At 44.9% G+C, this 21,433-nt stretch overlaps 1 protein-coding gene across 1 annotated transcript in view; it reads right to left on the reverse strand.

Annotated features, from left to right (window-relative positions):
• Positions 1-21,433, reverse strand: part of ttll10 (tubulin tyrosine ligase-like family, member 10) — a 91,937-nt gene that overhangs the window by 29,126 nt on the left and 41,378 nt on the right. Inside the window, exons 2-3 of the mRNA XM_041207011.1 lie at positions 13,925-14,084; positions 1,086-1,204 (exon numbers count right to left, since the gene is read on the reverse strand). Of these exons, the coding sequence (XP_041062945.1) occupies positions 1,086-1,204; positions 13,925-14,084 (279 nt within the window). The remainder of the gene's footprint in view (positions 1-1,085; positions 1,205-13,924; positions 14,085-21,433) is intronic.

Raw genomic sequence — 21,433 nt, forward strand, 5'->3', positions numbered from 1 at the left:
CCACTTGGCCCCTTAAGCCTGTTCTGCCAGTCAATAATATCATAGCTGATCTTTCACCTCGTGCACTTTCCCGCTCTGTCCCCATATCCCTTATGCCCTTGGTGTCCAAAAATCTATTGATTTCAACAACAGAGCATCCACAGCTATCTAGGGTAGAGAATTCTAAAGACTCACAACCTCTGAGTGAAGAAATTCCTCCTCATCTCAGTCTCGGGATAAGGGATCAGTCATTTAGGACTATGATCCCTAGTTATAGACCCTCCAGCCAGGGGAAAATAGCCTCTCATTTCTGTCCCTGTCAAACCCTCTACGAATTTTATATATTTCAATAAGATCACCTCTCACCAACTCAATCTCTCCTCATAGGCCTCTTGGCCCAGGAATCCACCTAGTGAATCTTTGTTGCACCCCGTTTGGCAAATATATCCTTCCTTAAGTAAGCAAAATGGCATACAGCACTCCAGGTGTGGTCTCATTAAAGCCATATACAATTGGAGCAAGATCCTTACTCTTATTCTCCAATTCCCTTGCAATAAAGGCTCTCTCTCTCTCTCTTCAGGTACAATGCCCTGAAAGGCAATTGGCAACCATGGATTTCTGTGATTGTTCCATGGTTATGGCGTGGTTTGTTGTTGCCTTCTGTAGATGGCTGACCGTGAAACTCTGCTTACAGCCTGCCATAGGAGTATCGGAAGGATTCACAGATTGGTTAGCTGCGTTAGAATACACCTTCCTTGGCTATCCAGTCCTGAAATGTGACTTGAACCCAAAGCTTCTGGCCCAGAGGTAGGGATGCTACCACTGAGTCACAAGATCTCTCCTTGCAATAAAGGCTAACATAAAAGATAACAATAAAAGATAAAAGCTGCACAATCACACAACATAAGCCATTAGAAGGAATTTCCTAGACCTCAACTTAATCAACATACAATGCAAAATGAAGAAGTGATGTTCTCCTATCCACTGCAAATGAATAAAATAATCCTATAATATTACTGAAGATCTAAAACCTCACTATGGCAAGACTTAGTTAGATTATAATAATGACAACTACTGATCTGGACCATTCTGACAGCCATTTATACCTTCATGAAAGACTTGGTGGATGGAAGGTGTGTTAGTGTCAGTCCATTTCAGTAAGTAGTCCTCTCGAGCGTTGTCCAAGATTCGTTTCCATCCCTTGCTCTCACAGAAGCTGACAATACTGTATTAAAAAGACATAATGTAGTGTTCAAACAGATATCTTTTATAAAAACAAAAAAACTGCGGATGCTGGAAATCCAAAACAAAAACAGAATTACCTGGAAAAACTCAGCAGGTCTGGCAGCATCGGCGGAGAAGAAAAGAGTTGACGTTTCGAGTCCTTATGACCCTTCGACAGAACTTGAGTTCGAGTCCAAGAAAGAGTTGAAATATAAGCTTATATTTCAACTCTTTCTTGGACTCGAACTCAAGTTCTGTCGAAGGGTCATGAGGACTCGAAACGTCAACTCTTTTCCTCTCCGCCGATGCTGCCAGATATCTTTTATAATCAGATAAGAGATGAACCAAAACTGACCAAATCACAGCATTCTCCATGTTCCTCTTCAAACCAACTCTCCATCCCTAAGCTCCTTTTTGTGCCACATCCACTCAACTGATCGTTATGGCACAGCCGATGGTAAATGCTGAGTTGTTCAAACCCCATAGGAAAACTTGAAACAACTGTCAGAACTTGTTTTGCAGTTTGTATAAATTTCGAGATGCGTGGCCTGAATTCAGTATTAATATGATCACCAAGTCTTATAGGTTTTTACAAAACTAGATTAAACATTTATTAATAGGAGAAATGATTTTAAATACTTACATAGATCTACAAATTACTACTAAGATGACTTCTAAATCCTCTAATCAACCTAACTCCCAGTTACACTTTTATTAAGGTAACAGTAAGACACATGGGGCTGAATTTTGCCATCAGCAAGCAGGGGGTGGGGCCCACTCACTGATGTGCAAAATGACACGGGATGACTTCGGGGGGGATCCCCCTATGTCATCCCGCCCCATTTAAATTTTCACTAAGGTGGGGGCACAGCCAAATCAGCTGTACACCCGCCGACAGTATCATTAAAACAATTGAAGCACCTGCCCGTCCAACCTTAAGGTTGGCGGACAGACCAGGAGCCCCAGCGGGCAATAGAAAAAACATGAAACCTCATCCACTGGTGGGATGAGATTTCATGTAGGGTTTAAAAAAGTGTAATAAAGTTTTTGTGAAACTTATTGTCACATGTTAAGGATTTTAATTTTTTTATTTTTAATGTTTGTACAACTTTCAGTGATCTCCCTGAGGCAGCACCTAGCCTCAGGGTGATGTGCGCTATTTTGTGCACATGCGTGAAAGAGCGAACTCTCGCTTTTGGGGAATCCCTCCCACCCCACCGCCCGCACAGGGAGCGCATAGCGTTTCCCGGCGGGCGTCATGCTGGGTGGGCCTTAATTGGCCCGCCCACTTAAAATGACGGCGGGGCCCACTTCTCTGGCGGGGATCGGCTCCCCGTCTGCCGGAGATTGGTTCGAGCCCACCCGCCCGACAAGCAGAAATTTCTGCCCTTAGTCTTAGGGACGGGTCCTACACAATCAATCATGATCCTGTAAAAGGTTCTTCAAATGCTGGAATTGGAATTAAAGGTGCCGGCTTAGTCACTACTTGTGGTTTCCCTATCATCTAGCCTTTGTGACATGTTCTACAGATATTGACTGCATCCCTATGCAATCCAAGCCAAAAAAGTGTTTTTTTATCTTCGCTGTCCTCAGAATCTCATTTCTATACCCAACTGGGATAACACTTCTTCTCTTCTTCTGCTGTCTTCGTCTCCATGCTCACTTCTTTGGGCAGGAGTCTTCTCCCTGTTCAATGAATCCTTTTACCTGCCTCCAATATTCTCCCTCCACCTGGACCCCTCCCTCTGGATTCTTACCTCCTCTTGATCTTTTCGTTGAGAACTGTTGACGTGACATCAATTGTCTCAAATTCTCTGCTCCTCTCACCCACTCTAACCTGTCTCTCTCTGAACTTGCTGCACTCCGTTCTCTCAGGTCCAATCCCGACATTGTCATCAAACCTGCTGAAAAGGGTGGTGCTGTTGTTGTCTGGCGCACTGACCTCTACCTCGCAGAGGCTGAGCGTCAACTCGCAGACACTTCCTCCTACCTCCCCTTGGACCATGACCCCACCAATGAACATCAAGCCATTGTTTCCAAGACTGTTACTGACCTCATCTCCTCTGGAGATCTTCCTTCCACAGCTTCCAACCTCATAGTCTCCCAACCTCGGACGGCCACGCTTCTACCTCCTACCCAAAATCCACAAACAGGACTGTCCCGGCAGACCGATCATGTCAGCCTGTTCCTGCCCCATGGAACTCACTTCTTGCTATCTTGACTCCATTCTCTCTCCCCTTGTCCAGTCCCTTGCCACCTACATCTGTGATTCCTCTGACACCCTACATCATATCAACAATTTCCAGTTCCCTGGCCCCAACCGCTTCCTCTTCACCATGGACGTCCAATCCCTCTACACCTCCATCCCCCACCAGGGTGGTCTGATAGCTCTCTACTTCTTCCTCGAACAGAGGCCCTAACGATCCCCATCCACCACTACTCTCCTCTGTCTGGCTGAACTTGTTCTCACACTGAACAATTTCTCCTTAAACTCCTCTCACTTCCTCCAAATAAAAGGTGTGGCTATGGGTACCCACATGGGCCCCAGCTATGCCTGTCTCTTTATGGGGTATGTGGAACATTCCTTGTTCCAGTCCTACTCCGGCCCCCTCCCACAACTCTTTCTCTGGTACATCGATGATTACTTCCATGCTACTTCATTCTCTTGTCTGGACCTGGAAAAATTTATTATTTTTGCTTCCAATTTCCACCCCTCTATCATTTTCACATGGTCCACCTCTGACACTTCCCTTCCTTTCCTTGACCTCTCTGTCTCAATCTCTGGTGATAGACTGTCCACCAATATTCATTACAAGCCTACCGACTCCCACAGCTACCTCGACTACAGCTCCTCACACCCCGCTTCCTGTAAGGACTCCATCCCATTTTCTCAGTTCCTTCGCCTCCGTCGCATCTGTTCTGATGATGCCACTTTCAAAAACAGTTCCTCTGACATGTCCTCCTTCTTCCTCAACTGAGGTTTTCCACCCATGGTGGTTGACAGGGCCCTCAACTATGTCCGGCCCATCTCCCGCGCACCCGCCCTCACACCTTCCTCTCCCAAACAGAACCGTGATAGGGTGCCCCTTGTCCTCACTTATCACCCCACCAGCCTCCGCATTCAAAGGATCATCCTCTGCCATTTCCGCAAACTCCAGCATGATGCCACCACCAAACACATCTTCCCTTCACCCCCCTGGTGGCATTCCGCAGGGATCGTTCCCTCCAGGACACCCTGGTCCACTCCTCCATCACCCCCTACACCTCAACCCCCTCCCACGGCACCTTCCCATGCAACCGCAGAAGGTGCAACACCTGCCCCTTTACTTCCCATCTCCTCACTGTCCAAGCGTCCGAACACTCCTTTCAAGTGAAGCAGCATTTCACTTGCACTTCCCTCAATTTAGTCTATTGCATTCGATGCTCCCAATGCAGTTTCCTCTACATTGGAGAGGCCAAACGCAGACTGGGTGACCGCTTTGCAGTACACCTTTGGTCTATCTGCAAGCATGACCCAGACCTCCCTGTCATTTGCCATTTCACTCTCCACCCTGCTCTTATGCCCACATATCCGTCCTTGGCTTGCTGCATTGTTCCAGTAAAGCTCAACGCAAACTGGAGGAACAGCACCTCATCTTCCGACTAGGCACTTTACAGCCATCCGCACTGAATATTGAATTCAACAATTTTAGATCATGAACTCTCTCCTCCATCCCCACCCCCTTTCTGATCCCCTTTTTTTCCAATAATTTATCTAGATTTTTCTTTTCCCAACTATTTCCATTATTTTTAAATTTATTTCCATCCATTGTTTTATCTCTACCTTTTAGCCTATTTCGATCCTTTCCCCCCACCCCACCCCCCACTAGTGCTATCCATACCTGTATTATAACATTCCTTAGATAATATCACCATCTTCAACACCTCTTTGTCCTTTTGTATATGACATCTTTTGGTTATCTCCACCTATCACTAGCCCTCTATCCAGCTCTACCTGACCCACCCTCCACCCCCCAAACCAGCTTATATTTCACCTCTTTTCTATTTTTACTTAGTTCTGTTGAAGAGTCATACAGACTCGAAACGTTAACTGTGTTCCTCTCCGCAGATGCTGTCAGGCCTGCTGAGTTTTTCCAGGTATTTTTGTTTTTGTTTGGGAAAGCAATCTGATGCACCTCCCTCCAGCTTTCATTTGCTGAAACATGATGTGGCCTCCAATTTCTCATTAAAACATTACCTTTAAGGTAATAGCATTCTGGAGAACAGCATTTTGCCTCTGTTTCTGAGTAAGCTGTTTAATATAAATATTGTATTTATAAATCCTTTTTCTGTAACTCTACTAACTGCCTTGAGTTAAACACTTCAGCTGAATTGTTTTCCAGTCTTCCTGAACAATGTTATCAAACACAGTGTCAGCTAATTGGACTTCAAAACCTTTTCCCTGCCTTTGAACTGCCTGTTCTTCCTGTTTTACTTGTTTCAACCTTTGAGCCTGTGCTTGTTATCCCACAATCTGGAAGCAATCCAGGATGGTTGCCCTGCAACATTTCTGTTGAAGACAACGCTACAAGTCATTCACCCACATTTGTGGTCCAGCTGTATCACTCCCAAGATAAATTGAATTCTTGCAATGGGCATTTTTTCCACCACTCCAGCAGTCCCTTCACCCATTTTCCACTTTCTCTTTAAATTTACCTTCCACAAGGGAATAGGTTTAGCATCTCCATGAACCCTACTCATTATCAGCTGTCCCTGCAATACCCGCTCTGGACAACAAACATCACCATCCCACAACGTTAAGGATTGATTAGTCCGTGTCTCTTCGGGCTGAATTTTGACCTCCATTAGGGGGGGGTTGTGCAGGGGTGGGCAGGAGCGAGCGCAAACCTGATCGGTGCCCCGAATCGGGTGCGCGCCGCCATTTTACATGGGCAGGCCAATGAAGGCCCACCCAGCGTGACGCTCGCCCAGAAGTGCTGAGCACTCCCTGTGTGGGCGAGGGGGGATTCTCTGAGTCAGGAGTGCGCTCTCTCGCACATGCGCGCGAAAGAGTGCCGAAATCTCTCTGAGGCATAGAGGTGCCTCAGGGAGATTTGTTTAGGTTTAAAATTTCTAAATAAAGTATTTGAAAACTTTTAAAACATATCCCCTCATGTGACAGTGTCACATGTGCTGGGACATATCAATGATTTTCTTTTTAAATTTTTATTGAATTTTTAAACACTTCATGAAACCTCATCCCATCCGTGGATGAGGTTCCATGAAAAATGCAAAGACCACCTGGGCTCTTCGCCTGCCCACCAACCTTAAGGTTGGATGAGCAGCTCATTTAATTGCTTAAATTAGTTTTTAACAGGCCTTAATAGACCTTTGACAGTTTGGGCGAACTGAAAATCTAAATGACGTGCGGTGATATTGGGATGCCCGCTCACCCAACAGCAAAGCATAAGCCTCATGTGCTCCACCTACCAACCTGGACTGTAACAATAATGTCCAATTTTCCTATCACCATTTCATCTGTTTAGCTATCTTCTCAAATTAAATAAAGAATGCTTCAACATCTCTTTCCTCAAACTTTGGAAGAGCATGTACAAATTTAAACATCTCCCCATTGGGTCCTGATCTGGAAATAAGTCCTTCCTCACCTACTGGTGTCTCTTCTTTAACTGCCTGCATTTTAAGCTGGAATTCTCTCCTTCTCTTTTTTCTTTCCTCCTTTTCTAACCACGCCATTTCTAATTCCCTTTCTTCTTTTCTTTCTCTCTCCTGCCTTTCTGCCTGTTCCCTTTGAAATGCTTTTTCTTCTCCTGCTGCCTTTCATTTGCAACTGGATTTGAACCCATTCCAATGAACCAACCCTTGGAGAACCCAGTCTCTCAGGTATCCCTTCCAATTTCAAATGTTGTGCTATACCTTCAATTACGTCTGATTTCCTCACCTCTGCAGGTCACCCCAATTGTAATTTATCTACCGATTCCAATAACTTAACTTTAGTTACCTTTTGTAAACCAGCCAAAGTTATAACTTCAACCCCGAAACAAGACTTAGCAATTGCCAAAACCATGTTGTAGTCTCACTACGACAGAAAATAAACTTCACACCAGCTCCTGAATTCAAAGTGCTTCTCATACTTGTAACCTTCAGATTCACCAACTCCAGCCCAATCAAGGAATTTCAAGTGTATCCTGCAAAGAGCTGCCAATTTTAACTTCAGTCCCTGGAGGCAGCAGTTTGGTACAGACAGGCTGCAGGCTTTTCACGATTGATGGACCTTAAACTGCCTTCCTTACAGTCTTCTTTATAGATATTTTCCGCTTTGAATGCAAATTCCTATTGTTTCACTATGTCTTTTGAACTTTACCTCTCTACTAATAATCTATCCTGGTCCTAATTCCACCAGTAATCTTTGGGAAAAATAAATAAAATGCACTGTTTCTTACTACTTCTGCTGGCTAGGTATACATTACACCCCCTCATTTGAATCCAAGTCACTATAGCTTATTTAAAAATGCAAATGTTCCCTTTACACTTCATAAGCTCAAACTTCCCATGTTTACCTAATTAACATTACAAACCTAACTTCCTTTCCTACAGCACACACACACACAAACACGCACACTTCATTTTACAATAAATTCCAATAACATTATGGAAATGATTATATCTTCCTGACACTGATGCCACTAGGTTTTGTATTACATCAATGGTCATATTTGCTCCACTACTTGATTTACATCCTACATAAAAACTAGAGACTAAAATTAATCATCAACTTTCCGATGTTTGACAAATATGCACGTGACAACATAAAGTTTTTACAGTGGTACCATTTTAGTATTCAGTTTAAATATAATTTTTTTTACCTGCTTGTGATTGTCTTTCCTCACCTGCTATTAGGTAAGCAGACCAGGTAAAAAGGTAATTAAAACATATATACAGCATCTTCCTGTGAATAGATACAAGAAAGTAGGTCTGGCAAAGGAGGGAATTTGCTTCTTGTTCTTTCTGGCTGATTTTGTAAGGCGTTATTTTTGTTAAAAAAAAGATTAAGCCAATAATTAACTTATTTAGGTACCACCTGTAGTAATAATCATAGAATCTTAAAATGATACAGCACAGAAGAAGGCGATTCAACCCATCATGCCTTTGCTAGCTCTTTGGAAAAGCTTTCCAATTAGTTTCGTACTCCTGCTCTTTCCCCTCAACCTTGTAAAGTTTTTCCCTTCAATTATTTATCCAATTCCCTTTAGAAAGTTATTATTGAAATTGACCTAGAATATAGTCTCTGAAAGTTTCCCCATCACTGATGTTAAGTTGATTGGCCTGTCATTGCCAGGTTACCCCTCTCCCCCTTTTTTAAAAAGGTGTGTAACATTTACAATCCACCAATCCTCCAGCACCAGCTCCACATCTGTCAAATATTTAATTTGGAAAGTAACTGATACTTGCCTGTGTGAGCTGAAATACTTCAAAACGCATACCAGCTACTTGGACTGGACTCACAGCCTTCGGGTCAGCACTCAGCAGTGAAGAATTGTTTTGGGGCCTGCAGGTTTCAGGAAGCCTTCCTTTAACCTGGGAATGGGAGTTGAATTCTCTACTGAGGAGCAAGGGAGGTTACAAGGGGGAGGAGGCCAGGAGTGCACATTCAGTCTCCTGGGGAGCCACCTTTGGGAGGAGAGGCGCAGGCACAAGGGACGCAGGGCCAAGAGGTAGACCAAGGCGGAAGGGGCCACAGAAGACGCCACCATCTTGATGCCAGGATATACAGGCAGCGAAGCAACTACCTCAATACGTCCAAGTTGCAGTGCCGAAGGAGGCTCCGTCGCTCAAGGGAGACAGTCAACTATATCTGTCTGATGATTGGGCCTGAGATCTCCCCTAACTGTGTGGGTGGACACCCCATGCCAGTGGGTCTAAAAGTCACAGCTGCCCTCCACTTCTATGCATCTAGCTCCTTCCGGGGGTCGGTGGGTGATCTTTGCTGTGTCTCTCAATCAGCTGTCCACACTTGTGTCAAGCAGGTTACAGACACTCTGTTCAGGCGTGCATTGACCTTCATCCACTACCACTGGGACGATGCCAGTCAGACACAGCGAGCCAGAGGCTTCACGGCCATTGCTGTCTTCCCCTGTGTCCAGGGTGCTATAGACTGTACACATGTGGCCATCAAAGCGCCAGGAGGTGAGCCCGATGCCTTCGTCAACAGGAAGGGCTTCCACTCCATGAACGTGCAGATAGTGTGTGATCACAGGATGCAGATTCTACAAGTCTGTGCAAGGTACCCAGGCAGCTCCCACGATGCCTTCATCCTCTGACACTCCAAGGTGCCGGGGCTCTTCAGTGCTCCAGCTCGGCTGGATGGATGGCTGCTGGGTGACAAGGGCTATCCCCTCAGAAGGTGGCTCATGACGCCTCTCCACCATCCAAGAACAGAAGCTGAGCAGCGGTACAATAGGAGCCACGGCTCCACAAGGGCTGTGGTGGAGAGAACCATCGGTCTTCCCAAAATGCGCTTCCCATGCCTGGACCGCTCAGGGGGCGCACTCCAGTAACCCCCAGATCACGTGTCCCCGATTGTGGTTGCATGCTGCGCTCTCCACAATCTTGCGCTGGAAAGGGGAGAGGTTCTACAAAGGTGTCGGGGAGTGAGGTGGGAGGGGAAGGAAAGTGTCCGGGGGGTGGGGGCACGCAAAGGGAGTAATGGGAGAGAAGACTGCAAGTGGGGAGGGGAAGGCAGGTGTAAGGGAAGGAGTTCAGAGGGGGTAAGGTGTCCAGGAAGAGGTGGGAGTTCGGACAGGGGAAGGTGTGTGGGGGAGGAAGGAATTTGGAGTGGGGAAGGAGTCCAGAGGGGGGAGCGAGTTTGGAAAGGGGAAGGTGTCCAGGGTGGGGGGAGGACGGAGTTCAGAGAAGAGAAGGTGTCCAGGGGGAGGAGGGAGTAAGGGTGAAGGAGGGTTTAAGAGTGGAGAAGGGAGTAAGAATGGAGGACGGAGGAAGGGTGGGGATGTCCAGGTGAACATGCAAGGGAGGGGTCTGTAGAGTCAATGACTGCCTCCTTGGGAGCAAACTAAGGGTGAGCATGGCAGGAGGAAATGGTGACTGTGAGAGGCAGAGGGAGCTGGTAGGGTGGGAGGGTGAGGGTGCATCAGTAATGGTAGAAGGGATGGCCAGGATGGTTGGTGGGGATTCAGAGGCAGACACAGACCGTGGGGGTGGGAAGGAGGAGGTTGAGGAGGTCAACGTGGATGGGGTGGGATTTTCAGGAAGGTAGGAAACATACATGTTCACCTGAACATCCTAGAATGACAAGGGTTCAGGTTGGTAGGTGACAGTGGGGAAGGGGAAGATGATGCCAAATGGGTCCACAGTGACGGGGGTGAGGGGGTAGGGGAATGGATAGGGGAGCTAATGATAAACTTGACAACTGCCATTTTGCAGAAATCGAAAGTGAGAGGAGCCTCGTGTTGGACGGCACATGTGCTGCATGGGAGTGAGATCAGTGGGTGGGCGGAGATGCAGCTCAGCTCAGATAGACAACTGAAAGAGAACCCCAGCAGGCAGCATTGAAAATACTCGGGACAGTGAGATGAGTGTGATGGATGAAGACTTCACGTACACGGGAGAGTTCTTACACAAGGCTCCAAAAGGCCCTGCCACACACACACTTCCCCCCTCCAGAGTCACTCGTGGTCTGGCTGCCTGCAGCTGAACTGCTAGTGGGGGTGGAGCGAGGTGGGGGGGAACGCAATGGGAAGACTTGCGAAGCCGGTCTGAAAGACAACATTATTTAGTGAAAATGAATATATTTTCAGATTATAAAGTGACAAAATGTGTTCACCTCTGCAACCACATGTGATCAGAATTTCTTAATTTTTCTCGGCCTACCACTTCTTCTAGGTGCTGCCCTGACATCCGCAGCAGTGGTGGAGACAATCTGTGCAATGGCTGGTCATGTTGCCTCTGATGACTTTGGTGTGCGCCTTCTGGAGAGTTGAGGTCTTGAGGGCCCCAGCTTGCTTTGACTGTCCTCTTGTTGGCCAGCTGCTCCCTCGCCAGTGACAGAGGACGAGTTTGAGGGGATCACAGACAAAGAGGAGTCGGAGGGAGCAGATAGCCTCTGAGATTTCTGATTGGATGACCCGGGTGCCTGAAGGTCACGATCTGACTCTTTGAGGGGAAGTAGCACTTGGAGGGAGGGCCAAGATGCTCCGTTTCCCTCTCACGATGGCATTGCAGGAACTCACTCATGGTTACCACGATGGAGGCAGATCTGTGTGCACCTCTGCATTCTGCTGCACCAGGATCTCCATGGCAACCACCAATCTTCCCATGGAGACTTCCATGCGTGCACATGCGAGAGCAGAAGGACACACTGTTGAAGGTTTCTCGCAGCACGGCGTGATGTTCCCCTGCCTTCTGCTGACTCTCCACGGTAAGTTGGAAGGCTGAATCCTGAGGCTCATCATCAGACTCAGGCCTCACAGATGCCTCTTCCCCAGCAGTCCTCCGAGGGCTGGGGAGCTTGGCTGAACCTGCCTCCTCCTGCAGTGGACACGTGTCCGTGGGGTGACCACCAGGTTGGGAACCTGAGCCTGCTCTAGATCTAGGTTCCACCGAGGTGTGTATCTCTGCACTGGTGGAGGGCATCAGGAAAATATAATAATTTTCATAATGATATTGGAATTTATTGTGAGGTAGGAAATGTGGGGTTGTGGGTGTGTGTGCGTATGAGTGTGTGTTTGTGTTTGTGTGTGTGTGTGAGATGACTTAATTGAATTAAAGACAGCTGGTCTAAAGGCTTTGATGTCTATGAAGAGAAGCTAGGTTTGAAATGCTAAATAAGTAAACATGGTTGAAGTTGTAGAATGTGAGATGTAAAAGGAAAATTTGTATTTTTAGATAAACCCGAGTAGTGAATTTCAAAGAGATGGTAAGATGTTACACCTAGCCAACAGAGGCCAAGACGAACAGTGTGTTAAAATTGGTAATATGAAAGATATTGTTATTAAGTGCTGTAACAAATCTTCTGGGCTGCTTAGTTCCAGTTCTTCAGTGAAAGTTTTGTCCTCTTGGGTTGGAGGTGAGGACCTGGATGGGGCTGAAGGACTGGCTGGCTGAAGGTGTCGGTCACTTGGCAGATCTCCCTGTGAACCAAAGTAGAAAATATCATTGCATGGCAGCAGAGTCAAAAACAAGAGACAGAGCACCCACAGCTGCATTAAGAGAGGGATGATGTGGTGCACGATCCTCATGCGGGTGTTCGCCACTGACCTCACCATCGCCACAGGCATAGTCCATGTCCTCACCAGTCAGTGCGATGGCACACTCCTGAGAGTGAGTGAGGGGCCTAATGTGGGCCATTCCCTGCTGCTGTGAGCCAGCTTCTCCTGCATGAAAATAAATGGAGAGAGTGTGAGCAGGACGCATGGCACTGCGTGGAACGTTTGTGTGGTGACCAAAGCCATGGACAGGATGAGGACGCAAACTCTAAAAGATATGAGCTTGATGGAGAAGTGAGGGTGTGCGTGAGAGTTAGTGGTGTTGTCCCTTGAGATGTGAGATACCTGTAGATGTGAGATGGGTTTGCGAGTGTGTGAGTTGAGAGTGATGAGGTGGTTGACTTAACCTAACGGAATGGATCAGAACATTCATCCTCTTCCTGCACTGGATGGCTGACCTCCCCTGTGCTCCAGTGGTGCTGACCACTGCTGCCACTGCCTCCCAGGCTTGATTGGTGACTCTGGTGGACCTCCTGCAGCCACAGCAGGGGTAGAGGACACTGACACAGCCTTCCACTGCATCCAACAGGCACTCCAGAGGGACAACACTAAACTTGGGGGCTGCTGTCAACTTTGCTTTCGGGGCCATCTGTCACCTGGAGCAGTCCCGGTCTGCAGACATGAAGTAGGCTGTGCTCTGGTGCACTTTAAATATGGTACCCAGAGCAAGGAAACTCTGGGTTCATGGCGAGACGGGTAAACCCGAGCCCACCCGCCAGCGATCTGGCGTGTTTCCTGCGAATGCGCTGGGAAGGACACGATACGACACAAAATCCCGCCATTGCAGCCAGCAGGTAAAATATCACTTTTCACTTCCGTCACTGCACTTGGTGCAAGTTTGGGATGATTCCGCCCAATGTGTTAGGTATAACCGTACAATAGGTTTAACTGTGAATTTCTACAAACAGGAGAGTTTCAGGTTTAAGGAAGTACTAGTGGGGGTAACAATATGCAACTGCACTCTGTAGATCAAATATATGATTAGATTGTTTGAAAGAGATTATCTAATAATTAAAATTTAGTAGTGAACCATTATAATGAAGTTTGCAGAACAAGTTCAGCATCGCTGAGCAAACACTTAATTATGCTCATTCTGTTTCCTCAATGCTTATAGACATTAGAAAATCTATACGCAAGTGTCATCAATAACGTGGGGAATATCCAGCCTTCCTTGTGAAAAATATACATGAGAAAGAGAGAGTAGGGGTGGGGGGGCGGGGGGTTGTAGAGAATCTGCTAGAGATGTGGGACCTTGGCCCTTGTTATGAAGCTAACGATAAATTCTGGTCCCTGTATTAAACCTGTCTGGCCTGTATTTGCATATGAGAACAAAACTGGATTCTACTCAAATTATACACTTATGTAGGTCTATTCATCAAACAAAGGATGTGTCAAGGTGCATTGTTATAACAACTTATAATAAAGCTCTACTTTTTACATACAGTGCAACTCCATTTGTGCCTCCAATGTAGTAGAAAGGTCCTTGTTCTTGATTTTCTTCCTGTTTCTTGCTATTGATTAACTTGTCTCCTACTTTCTGATTTGCGCTGCCGACTCGTCTTCCACGGTCAGATCCCTCAGACTGTGTACTGGAAGGCCGTGCTGTGTATCAAGGGGCAATTCAGAGAGACACAAAGTAAAAAGCTAAGTTAGAAAGATAGTGGGACCACTTTTCATGGAGTTCAAATGAATTCCCCCAATTTTTCCACTCATTAGTGCCCCTTTGCAATTTGCGCCTCAATTCTTCTTTTTGTATTGAACCACAGCTTTGGTACTAATGGCAAGGCAGGCAGCCTGGTAGTGGGGACATGAAAATTCTGATGATTTTAATGACATGACCTCATTTAAATATCTCTCACCGACTCCAGTCTGACAGCCAGCCAGAGTGATTGCCTGGTCAATAGCGGTAAAGAGACATTTGGCTGCAGGAGGACACAACAACGATAATGTTTATATAGCCTCTTTAACAAAATAAAACATCCCAAAACATAGCTGAGGACCGATGGAAACAGTCCCCGGCTTTCACCAGAAGAAGGGTGTTGCAGGAGACTGGGGGTTCCAGCCAAATTAGGCAGAGGTCCAAGGACACCTTGAGAGATCTGGGGGAACCACTCCAGCTGCTCCTGGACTAAGATGAATTCTAACAGAAGCTTAATATTTTAAAGTCAGCACTATGTTCATCTGAAAGCCCAGGAAACAGCAGGGAAGGAAATCTGTGATTCTATTTGCACTGGCAATGGGCCCAGTGCCAAATCCTGGGGTGAGTGGGTAAGATATTTTAAAGAACTGGACAGGAATCACAACTGTAGTATTGCAAATGAGACCACAAGCAGTGGAATGCAGAATGACACCCTCAAGAACAAAGAACGACGTGCCATCGTTTTTCTAACTTTCCCCTGAGAGAAAAGAGGTGCTACCTGTAAGGATATGCTTACATTTATTGCAAAGGGGCAGTAGAAATAAGCTGAACATGCTACAGTTCTCCATGTTGACCAATCAGAGACAGATCACACACCCTACAAACCAATCAAGGGGCACAGGAGGATTGACACAAGAGCAATTGCTACACAGCCAAAGGATAAAATGAGGCTAAGAACCCTCATTGACAGGGTGTCGGAGCAAGACCATTAAGAAGTCCCGCTGGAAGTGGATCGGTCCTGGCCAGATCGGATCCAATCAGCCTACAGTCAATCTAGACTAACTACCTGGGGGTAGCTGCATGTTTTCTAAATTACTTGTATTTGTTTAAGCTTTTTCCTAATGAAAGTGGTTGGATTTGCAGTGAAATTGTGTCAGTTGTGTCTCGGACATTACATAGTGAAATACTTAAACCCATCCCTCGAGGGTCAGTTACATTTGTTTTATTTTTTGTTGAGCTCATCTTTAGATCGAGAATAGGGCTGTAAAGCTGCTCTCAGGCAACATAAAGATACCGGTGGGTCTAGCTGGGGTACCTGGGGTAGAATTCCTGGGATTCCCCAGGAAAAACCCCAAATTTGTTTTGTCATGTGAGATCAACATAATGGGGACACACTGGAAAAATAGCCACCAATTGGCATTTGGATGTGGATCTTTAGAAGGGCAGGGACCTGGTAGATCTAGGTCTTGCCAAAATTATTGTTGAGTTATGCTTCCACTCCACCTCATTCCTAATTCATATAGTGGGCGTTGACAGGCTTTTGAGCTACAGGGGTTTCACAACCAATGACATGGAAAATTCATACAAACCCTAGAACCCTAGTATTTTCCCTTATCCATTGCAAGACATGCACACACCTTCATTGTTACTATCACAGCTACCATGACCACACATGTTATGCTGAAAGGAGCTCCCTTACCAACACTTGGATGACTAATCGTGGTGGAAATAACTGTTTTTAGGGTCTGAAGTAACCATTTTTCTATCATAGCTGACAATAACATCCTTTTGGGAGTTTCCATCCATTACAGGAATACTATATCAAAACTCTCAGGAAAGGTTGGTCTGCTTCACTTTTTCTTATAGACCTTCTATATGCCTCATCTTATAGAACAAGGAGGGAACATAGGAACAAGAGTAGGCCATTCAGCCTATTGAACCTGTTCCACCATTCAATGAGAACGTGTTCTGTATTTTAGTTTCATACCTTAGCTCCATCTACCTGCTTTGGTTCTGTAACCCCCTTAATACCCTTAATGCCTAACAAAAATCTATTGCTTACAGTTTTGAAATTTTCAGTTGAGCCCTCGTCTCAACAGTTTTTTGGGGAGCGAGTTCCAAATTTCTCCTCCACCACAGATCAAAATCTTGGTTTACTGTCTAGTTCTGTCAATCATAGGAACATTGGAACAGGTGGAAGCTGTTCAACCCTCAAACCTCTTGTGCCATTCATTAAGGTTATAGCTGATCTGTACCTTAATTCCTTAATTAAAGTCCCCTAATGGGCTTTATCTTTGTGTAGACTAGGTCAAATGGACAAAATCCCCTTCGCTCGCAGGATAGTTTTTCTCTTCTTTAAGACGACAATTCCACTGGATAGAACATTTTCAATACTCACCATGAATCCACAGTGGCAGCTGATACTCTCCAGGCTAATACCATGGATGAATGACAATCAATGGGAGAGCTGAAACAAACAATCAACTGGGTGAAAAAACAAGAAAGTCTGTGACATCCATGGTATTCCAACTAAGGTCCTCAAAGCTTTTGCTCACATCAAGACTCCATGCATTCATCATACGGACTTGTGAGGAAAAAGGAGTCTCCCCTCACTTCAGGAATGCGTCAACGTAACTATCTTCAAGAAGGGAGATCAATCACGCTGTGGAAACTCTTAAGGTGCTTCCCTCTTGTCCACAGCTGGGAAAATCCTGACGCGCATTCTCCTGAATCGCCTACTTCCTGTCACTGAGGAAATCCTTCCAGGGACACAGTGTGGCTTTAGGCCTTCCAAAGGAACCCCTAACATGGTCTTTGTTGCCAGACAAATCCAGGAAAAATATTGAGAACAACAGCAGGAATTCTTCAATGATATAAATGCAAAGTGCTGGAAAGACTCAGCAGGTCTGGCAGCATCTGTGGAGAGGGAAACAGTTAACGTTTCAAGTCCAATATGACTTTTCTTTGGAACTGTTCAGAACCAGACACTCTTCATTGCACTCATCGACTTGGCCAAAGCATCTGAGTCAGTAAATTGCAAGACTCTGTGGATTGTGCTCCAAAGATTTGGATCTCCAAGAAATTTCATCACAATCCTGCAAGTGTCTTATGATGATATGACTGCAATTGTCTTGAGTGGGAGATCTGATATGGTCTTCTTCAAAATCCAGACAGGTGTCAAGCAAGGCTGTATGACAGCCCCCATGCCATTTACAATCTACCCGACAATGGCTATTCACCTCATAAAAGATCAACTGCCCTCCAGGCAGAGGCCTAATTACTGCCTAGATGGAAAATTCTTTAAAGCTATGGAGCTACATAGACACACATGAGCTACAGTTTGTGCAGGACTGCAGTGTTGCTGTCCACTCTGCACCCAATTTGCAAACCACTCTTTATCTCTTCACTTCCATGAAACAGGAAACTCAGCCTATCCTTGAATGTCATCAAAACAAAACTCATATATCAATCCATACCGGGTCAGCCAAACATTCCACATTCCACCTTCCACATATGTTGAAGCAGAAACCCTGGAATATGTTGAGCACTTCTATCATGCCCAGAGAAGGTATGTCCTATTCAAAACTTTAAACTTGGACTGCATCTAGTATATAGTTTTCTGGAACTATCTTTCTTTTAAAAAATGGACACTAAGCAGGCTGCTAAGATGGCTACCAGGAGACAGATGACTTTTGCAATTTCTGCACAGATAAAGGATTAACTCTTATCTGAAAATACCTCTGGAAAGTTCTCAAATGCAAAGGGACCATCCTTACCAGCTCAGTGGAAGAGATCTAACAAACAATGACAACTAGATGTGTCAGAGCTATGAGGATGGAACATCAAATAAGGCATTCAGTGAGCCAATCGTAGCTAGTATGATGGGTTATCAATCATAAGTCCATTATGCATCAAGCACTCTGGCCCCAACGCACCATGCGAGCAATGGAAGGCACTGAAACTTGCCACAATGTGACCAAAAACGGCTGTAGAAAACAGATCTATTATTCCAAGAACCAAAGAGAACCCAATGGAACACCCACTGCAGAATACCAGCTGCAGAAAAAGGCAGTGGCACTATGCCTTTTTAAACCAAGCGACTGCTGTATCCTAAAAGTCTTCCAGCCTGATTCCTATTACAAGTCCACCTGTAAAGAAACTTGACCTCCTGGCAATAAAAACTGACTAACTTCGCGACCTGCTGAACATCTATCTCTTCTATCCTGCATTCAAATTCAAATCCTGCAGTAATCCGAAAAAATGGCTTCAGCTGTTGAACCCACCTAAATAGTACTTTCGGAGTGAAAATGCCACCTTTAACGGCTCCTAACAAGTCAAACCAATGAACTATTCATTTTTTACAGCTTGTAAAAGTGCACTATTCTCTTGAACTGTATCCTCTTCATGTCTGTGTGTGTGTGTGTGTATACGTGTGTGTGTGTGTATATACGTGTGTGTATGTGTGTGTACGTGTGTGTGCGTACACGTGTGTGTGCAGGCATGTGTGCATGCATGCGTGTTCGCATGAATGTGTGAATAAATAATCCTTTTTAGTTAAACTCATGAAAATGTGTTACTGTTATTTAAATTGACCGCACAAACTCTGGGGGCTAAGGAACACACACATTTTCCTTTTCGAAAGACACTGATTATGAACGGCAAGGGAAGGAGTATAAGGCTTTCTGTTCTCTCCTGACCCTGTCCATAAAAACTTCCCATACCTTGACAGTCACATCTCTCAAAAGGCCACCATTGATGAGGATGATCCAACACCGAATCAGCTGTTCCAGCTCGGCCTTCTACAAACCATGGAAGTGAGTGTTTGACAACAAAGACCTCCGCATGTCAACAAATGTCCAAACGTACAGAGCAGTTGTCATCGCTACAGCCCTGAACCACAGTGAGACCTAGACAGTGTATCTGCAACACATTAGAGTGCTAGAGAAATTCCATCAGCAATGCCTCCACCACAACCTCCGGATTCAATGGGGGGACGTCAAACAAATGCTAGTGTCCTTCTTCAAGCCAGCTCCACAGCATTAAGGCAAAATGACGGCAAAATCAACTTCAATGGATTGTCACTATGCCCGGATGACCAAGAAGCCTCTCTCTCGCCAGGTCTTATTTTCCCAACTCTCAAATGGCCAGCATTCCAAGCGAGGACAAACAAAATGGTTGAAATATACTTTGAAACTCTCCTTGTTGCACAACAGCATTGACCTTAATGACTTGAGGGAGCTTACTACCAATTGTTCAAAATGGTAACATCTTGTCCATAAAGCTGCATCACGTTTTTGAGTCCCAACATCTTAATGAAGAGATGAAGTGGCACCAGAGAAGGAAAGAAAAGGAAGCAAATCCTGCACTCCGGATCCCACTACCTCCTGGGACATCCTGGCCCATGTGGTCAATGATTTATGGGTCAAGAATCGCCTAATTAGTCACATGAAGATCCATGGCAGATACCCACAACCCTGAATAGACATCATCCTTGAATCAAAAAAAGATGGCATACTGGTCTCCAAACTGGTCACAATACTTGAATGTAGAGACATCCCGATAATGATGACATTTCATGAGTGAAGCCTTCGCATACTTAGTTTGCAGAATTTAATAAACTGGTTCTAACTTGATTTGATACACTGCCCTCAGGCCAAGGAAGTTTCAATCCTTGGAAACGGGCTGAGTGCTGCTGACAGGAACTTTAAATGAGCTCTACTAAAGGGCTGTAGTCCAAATAACATCAAGTCCACCACCCGCATTCACCATCCCACCAACGCCCCCCCCCACTCTATTCCAAATGATTAGAGCTTGTTTCTTCAAATGACAAAAGCTACCCAAACTTACAAACTTGTTTCCACTGCATTGCTAGAAAAGCAAAATAAATAGACACAGAGCAAACTCAAGGGTGCACAACATCTCAAAAATGGGCATAGCCTGAACTTTGTGGTCTTATAACTGCGAACAAAAGAAACAAGGGCTCCAATACATTAACATCAGTGAGTTTAGCTGGAAGGTCATTGCCAGCTCTGTTAACACAAGATTGCAATAAAAATCAAAGGGGCTCTAATGAAGTCAAAAGCCATGACTGTGCAGCTTGAAGATTCTAAACAGTCATTAGAAGTCCCAGATGAAATATTTCATCCCTTGCAGGTATTTGCTATTTCTTGTACTGTGTGCCTTTGGAGATACTATTCTACCAAACAAATGATGCCAAAGGGTCTATGAAGCTCCCACAGCTTGACCAAGCTTTGTGGCGGTGGGACCACACGTTTAAGTCCACAGATCGTTTACAAAATGTGTCTGGAGACATTGGTGAAAGTAACAAAACTCACTTCCTTACTGTAAGGAAGAGGAATTAAAGAAAAGAAAAAGGATATAATTATGAATATGTGATCAAGTATTCCTATACATTCCATTAGTTTTCTTGTTTAAAGAAATTAAAACTTTGTTTTTATAACACGTTTCACATCCTCAGACATTCCAAGGCATTTCACAGTCAATGACAATCTTTTGAAATGTAGTCAGTGTTATATTGTTTATGTCCTCAATGGTATAATACTTGTTCGTACAGAAAGTCCTTGCATGTATGGTGAAAACACAGGGTCAAAGAAGGAGAAAAAAAGTAGTTCAAATTAACACAAGTGACGCATGTATGATTACTTTTGTGGTTTGTTTTCACAGATTCCACCTTCTTAGAAAAGCCCAGCTTGGAGTAGCACTGATTCAAACCTAAGAGAAGCCCTGTAATGACTCACATACAAAGGCGTGTAAATTAGTATGTAACTAAATGATATTTTTAAAGAAAAACTTCAGCATCAAAAGAAAATTTCATTCATATTAGTTGTTGTACAGCACTACATATTACACTTTCTGATGATGACAAACACCCTATTAGCAGTCATTATACGTAGAATTCCCATGCAGCTCAAATTAACCACAAGACGAAACATGGGATGATAAAAAGCCATTCAGCCCATCAAACGCCTTCTGCCGACCATTTATAATTCATCTTCACTATGGATGCTGCCCAAGCTATTTCATTTCCCAATTAAAAGTTCCTGCTAACTTGGTTCCCTGGCCAGCCATCCCACAAAGGTGAATCAATTAAAGTCCATGATACATAATAATTTTACAGTCTACATAAAAGATATTGAATCAATTGCTTTCTTCGGCATACTATCTCCAGCAACCTTCATGTTCCATGCTCAGCATTAATCTACATCTACATATTTTTGCAATCATCAATCCCAGTTCTAATCAGATATTCTTTCAGTGCTTTTTAAAGGCATTAATATGGAATTAACTTTTT

The sequence above is a fragment of the Carcharodon carcharias genome, chromosome 15 (genome assembly GCF_017639515.1).
Source record: "Carcharodon carcharias isolate sCarCar2 chromosome 15, sCarCar2.pri, whole genome shotgun sequence".
Taxonomy (NCBI): Eukaryota; Metazoa; Chordata; class Chondrichthyes; order Lamniformes; family Lamnidae; genus Carcharodon; species Carcharodon carcharias.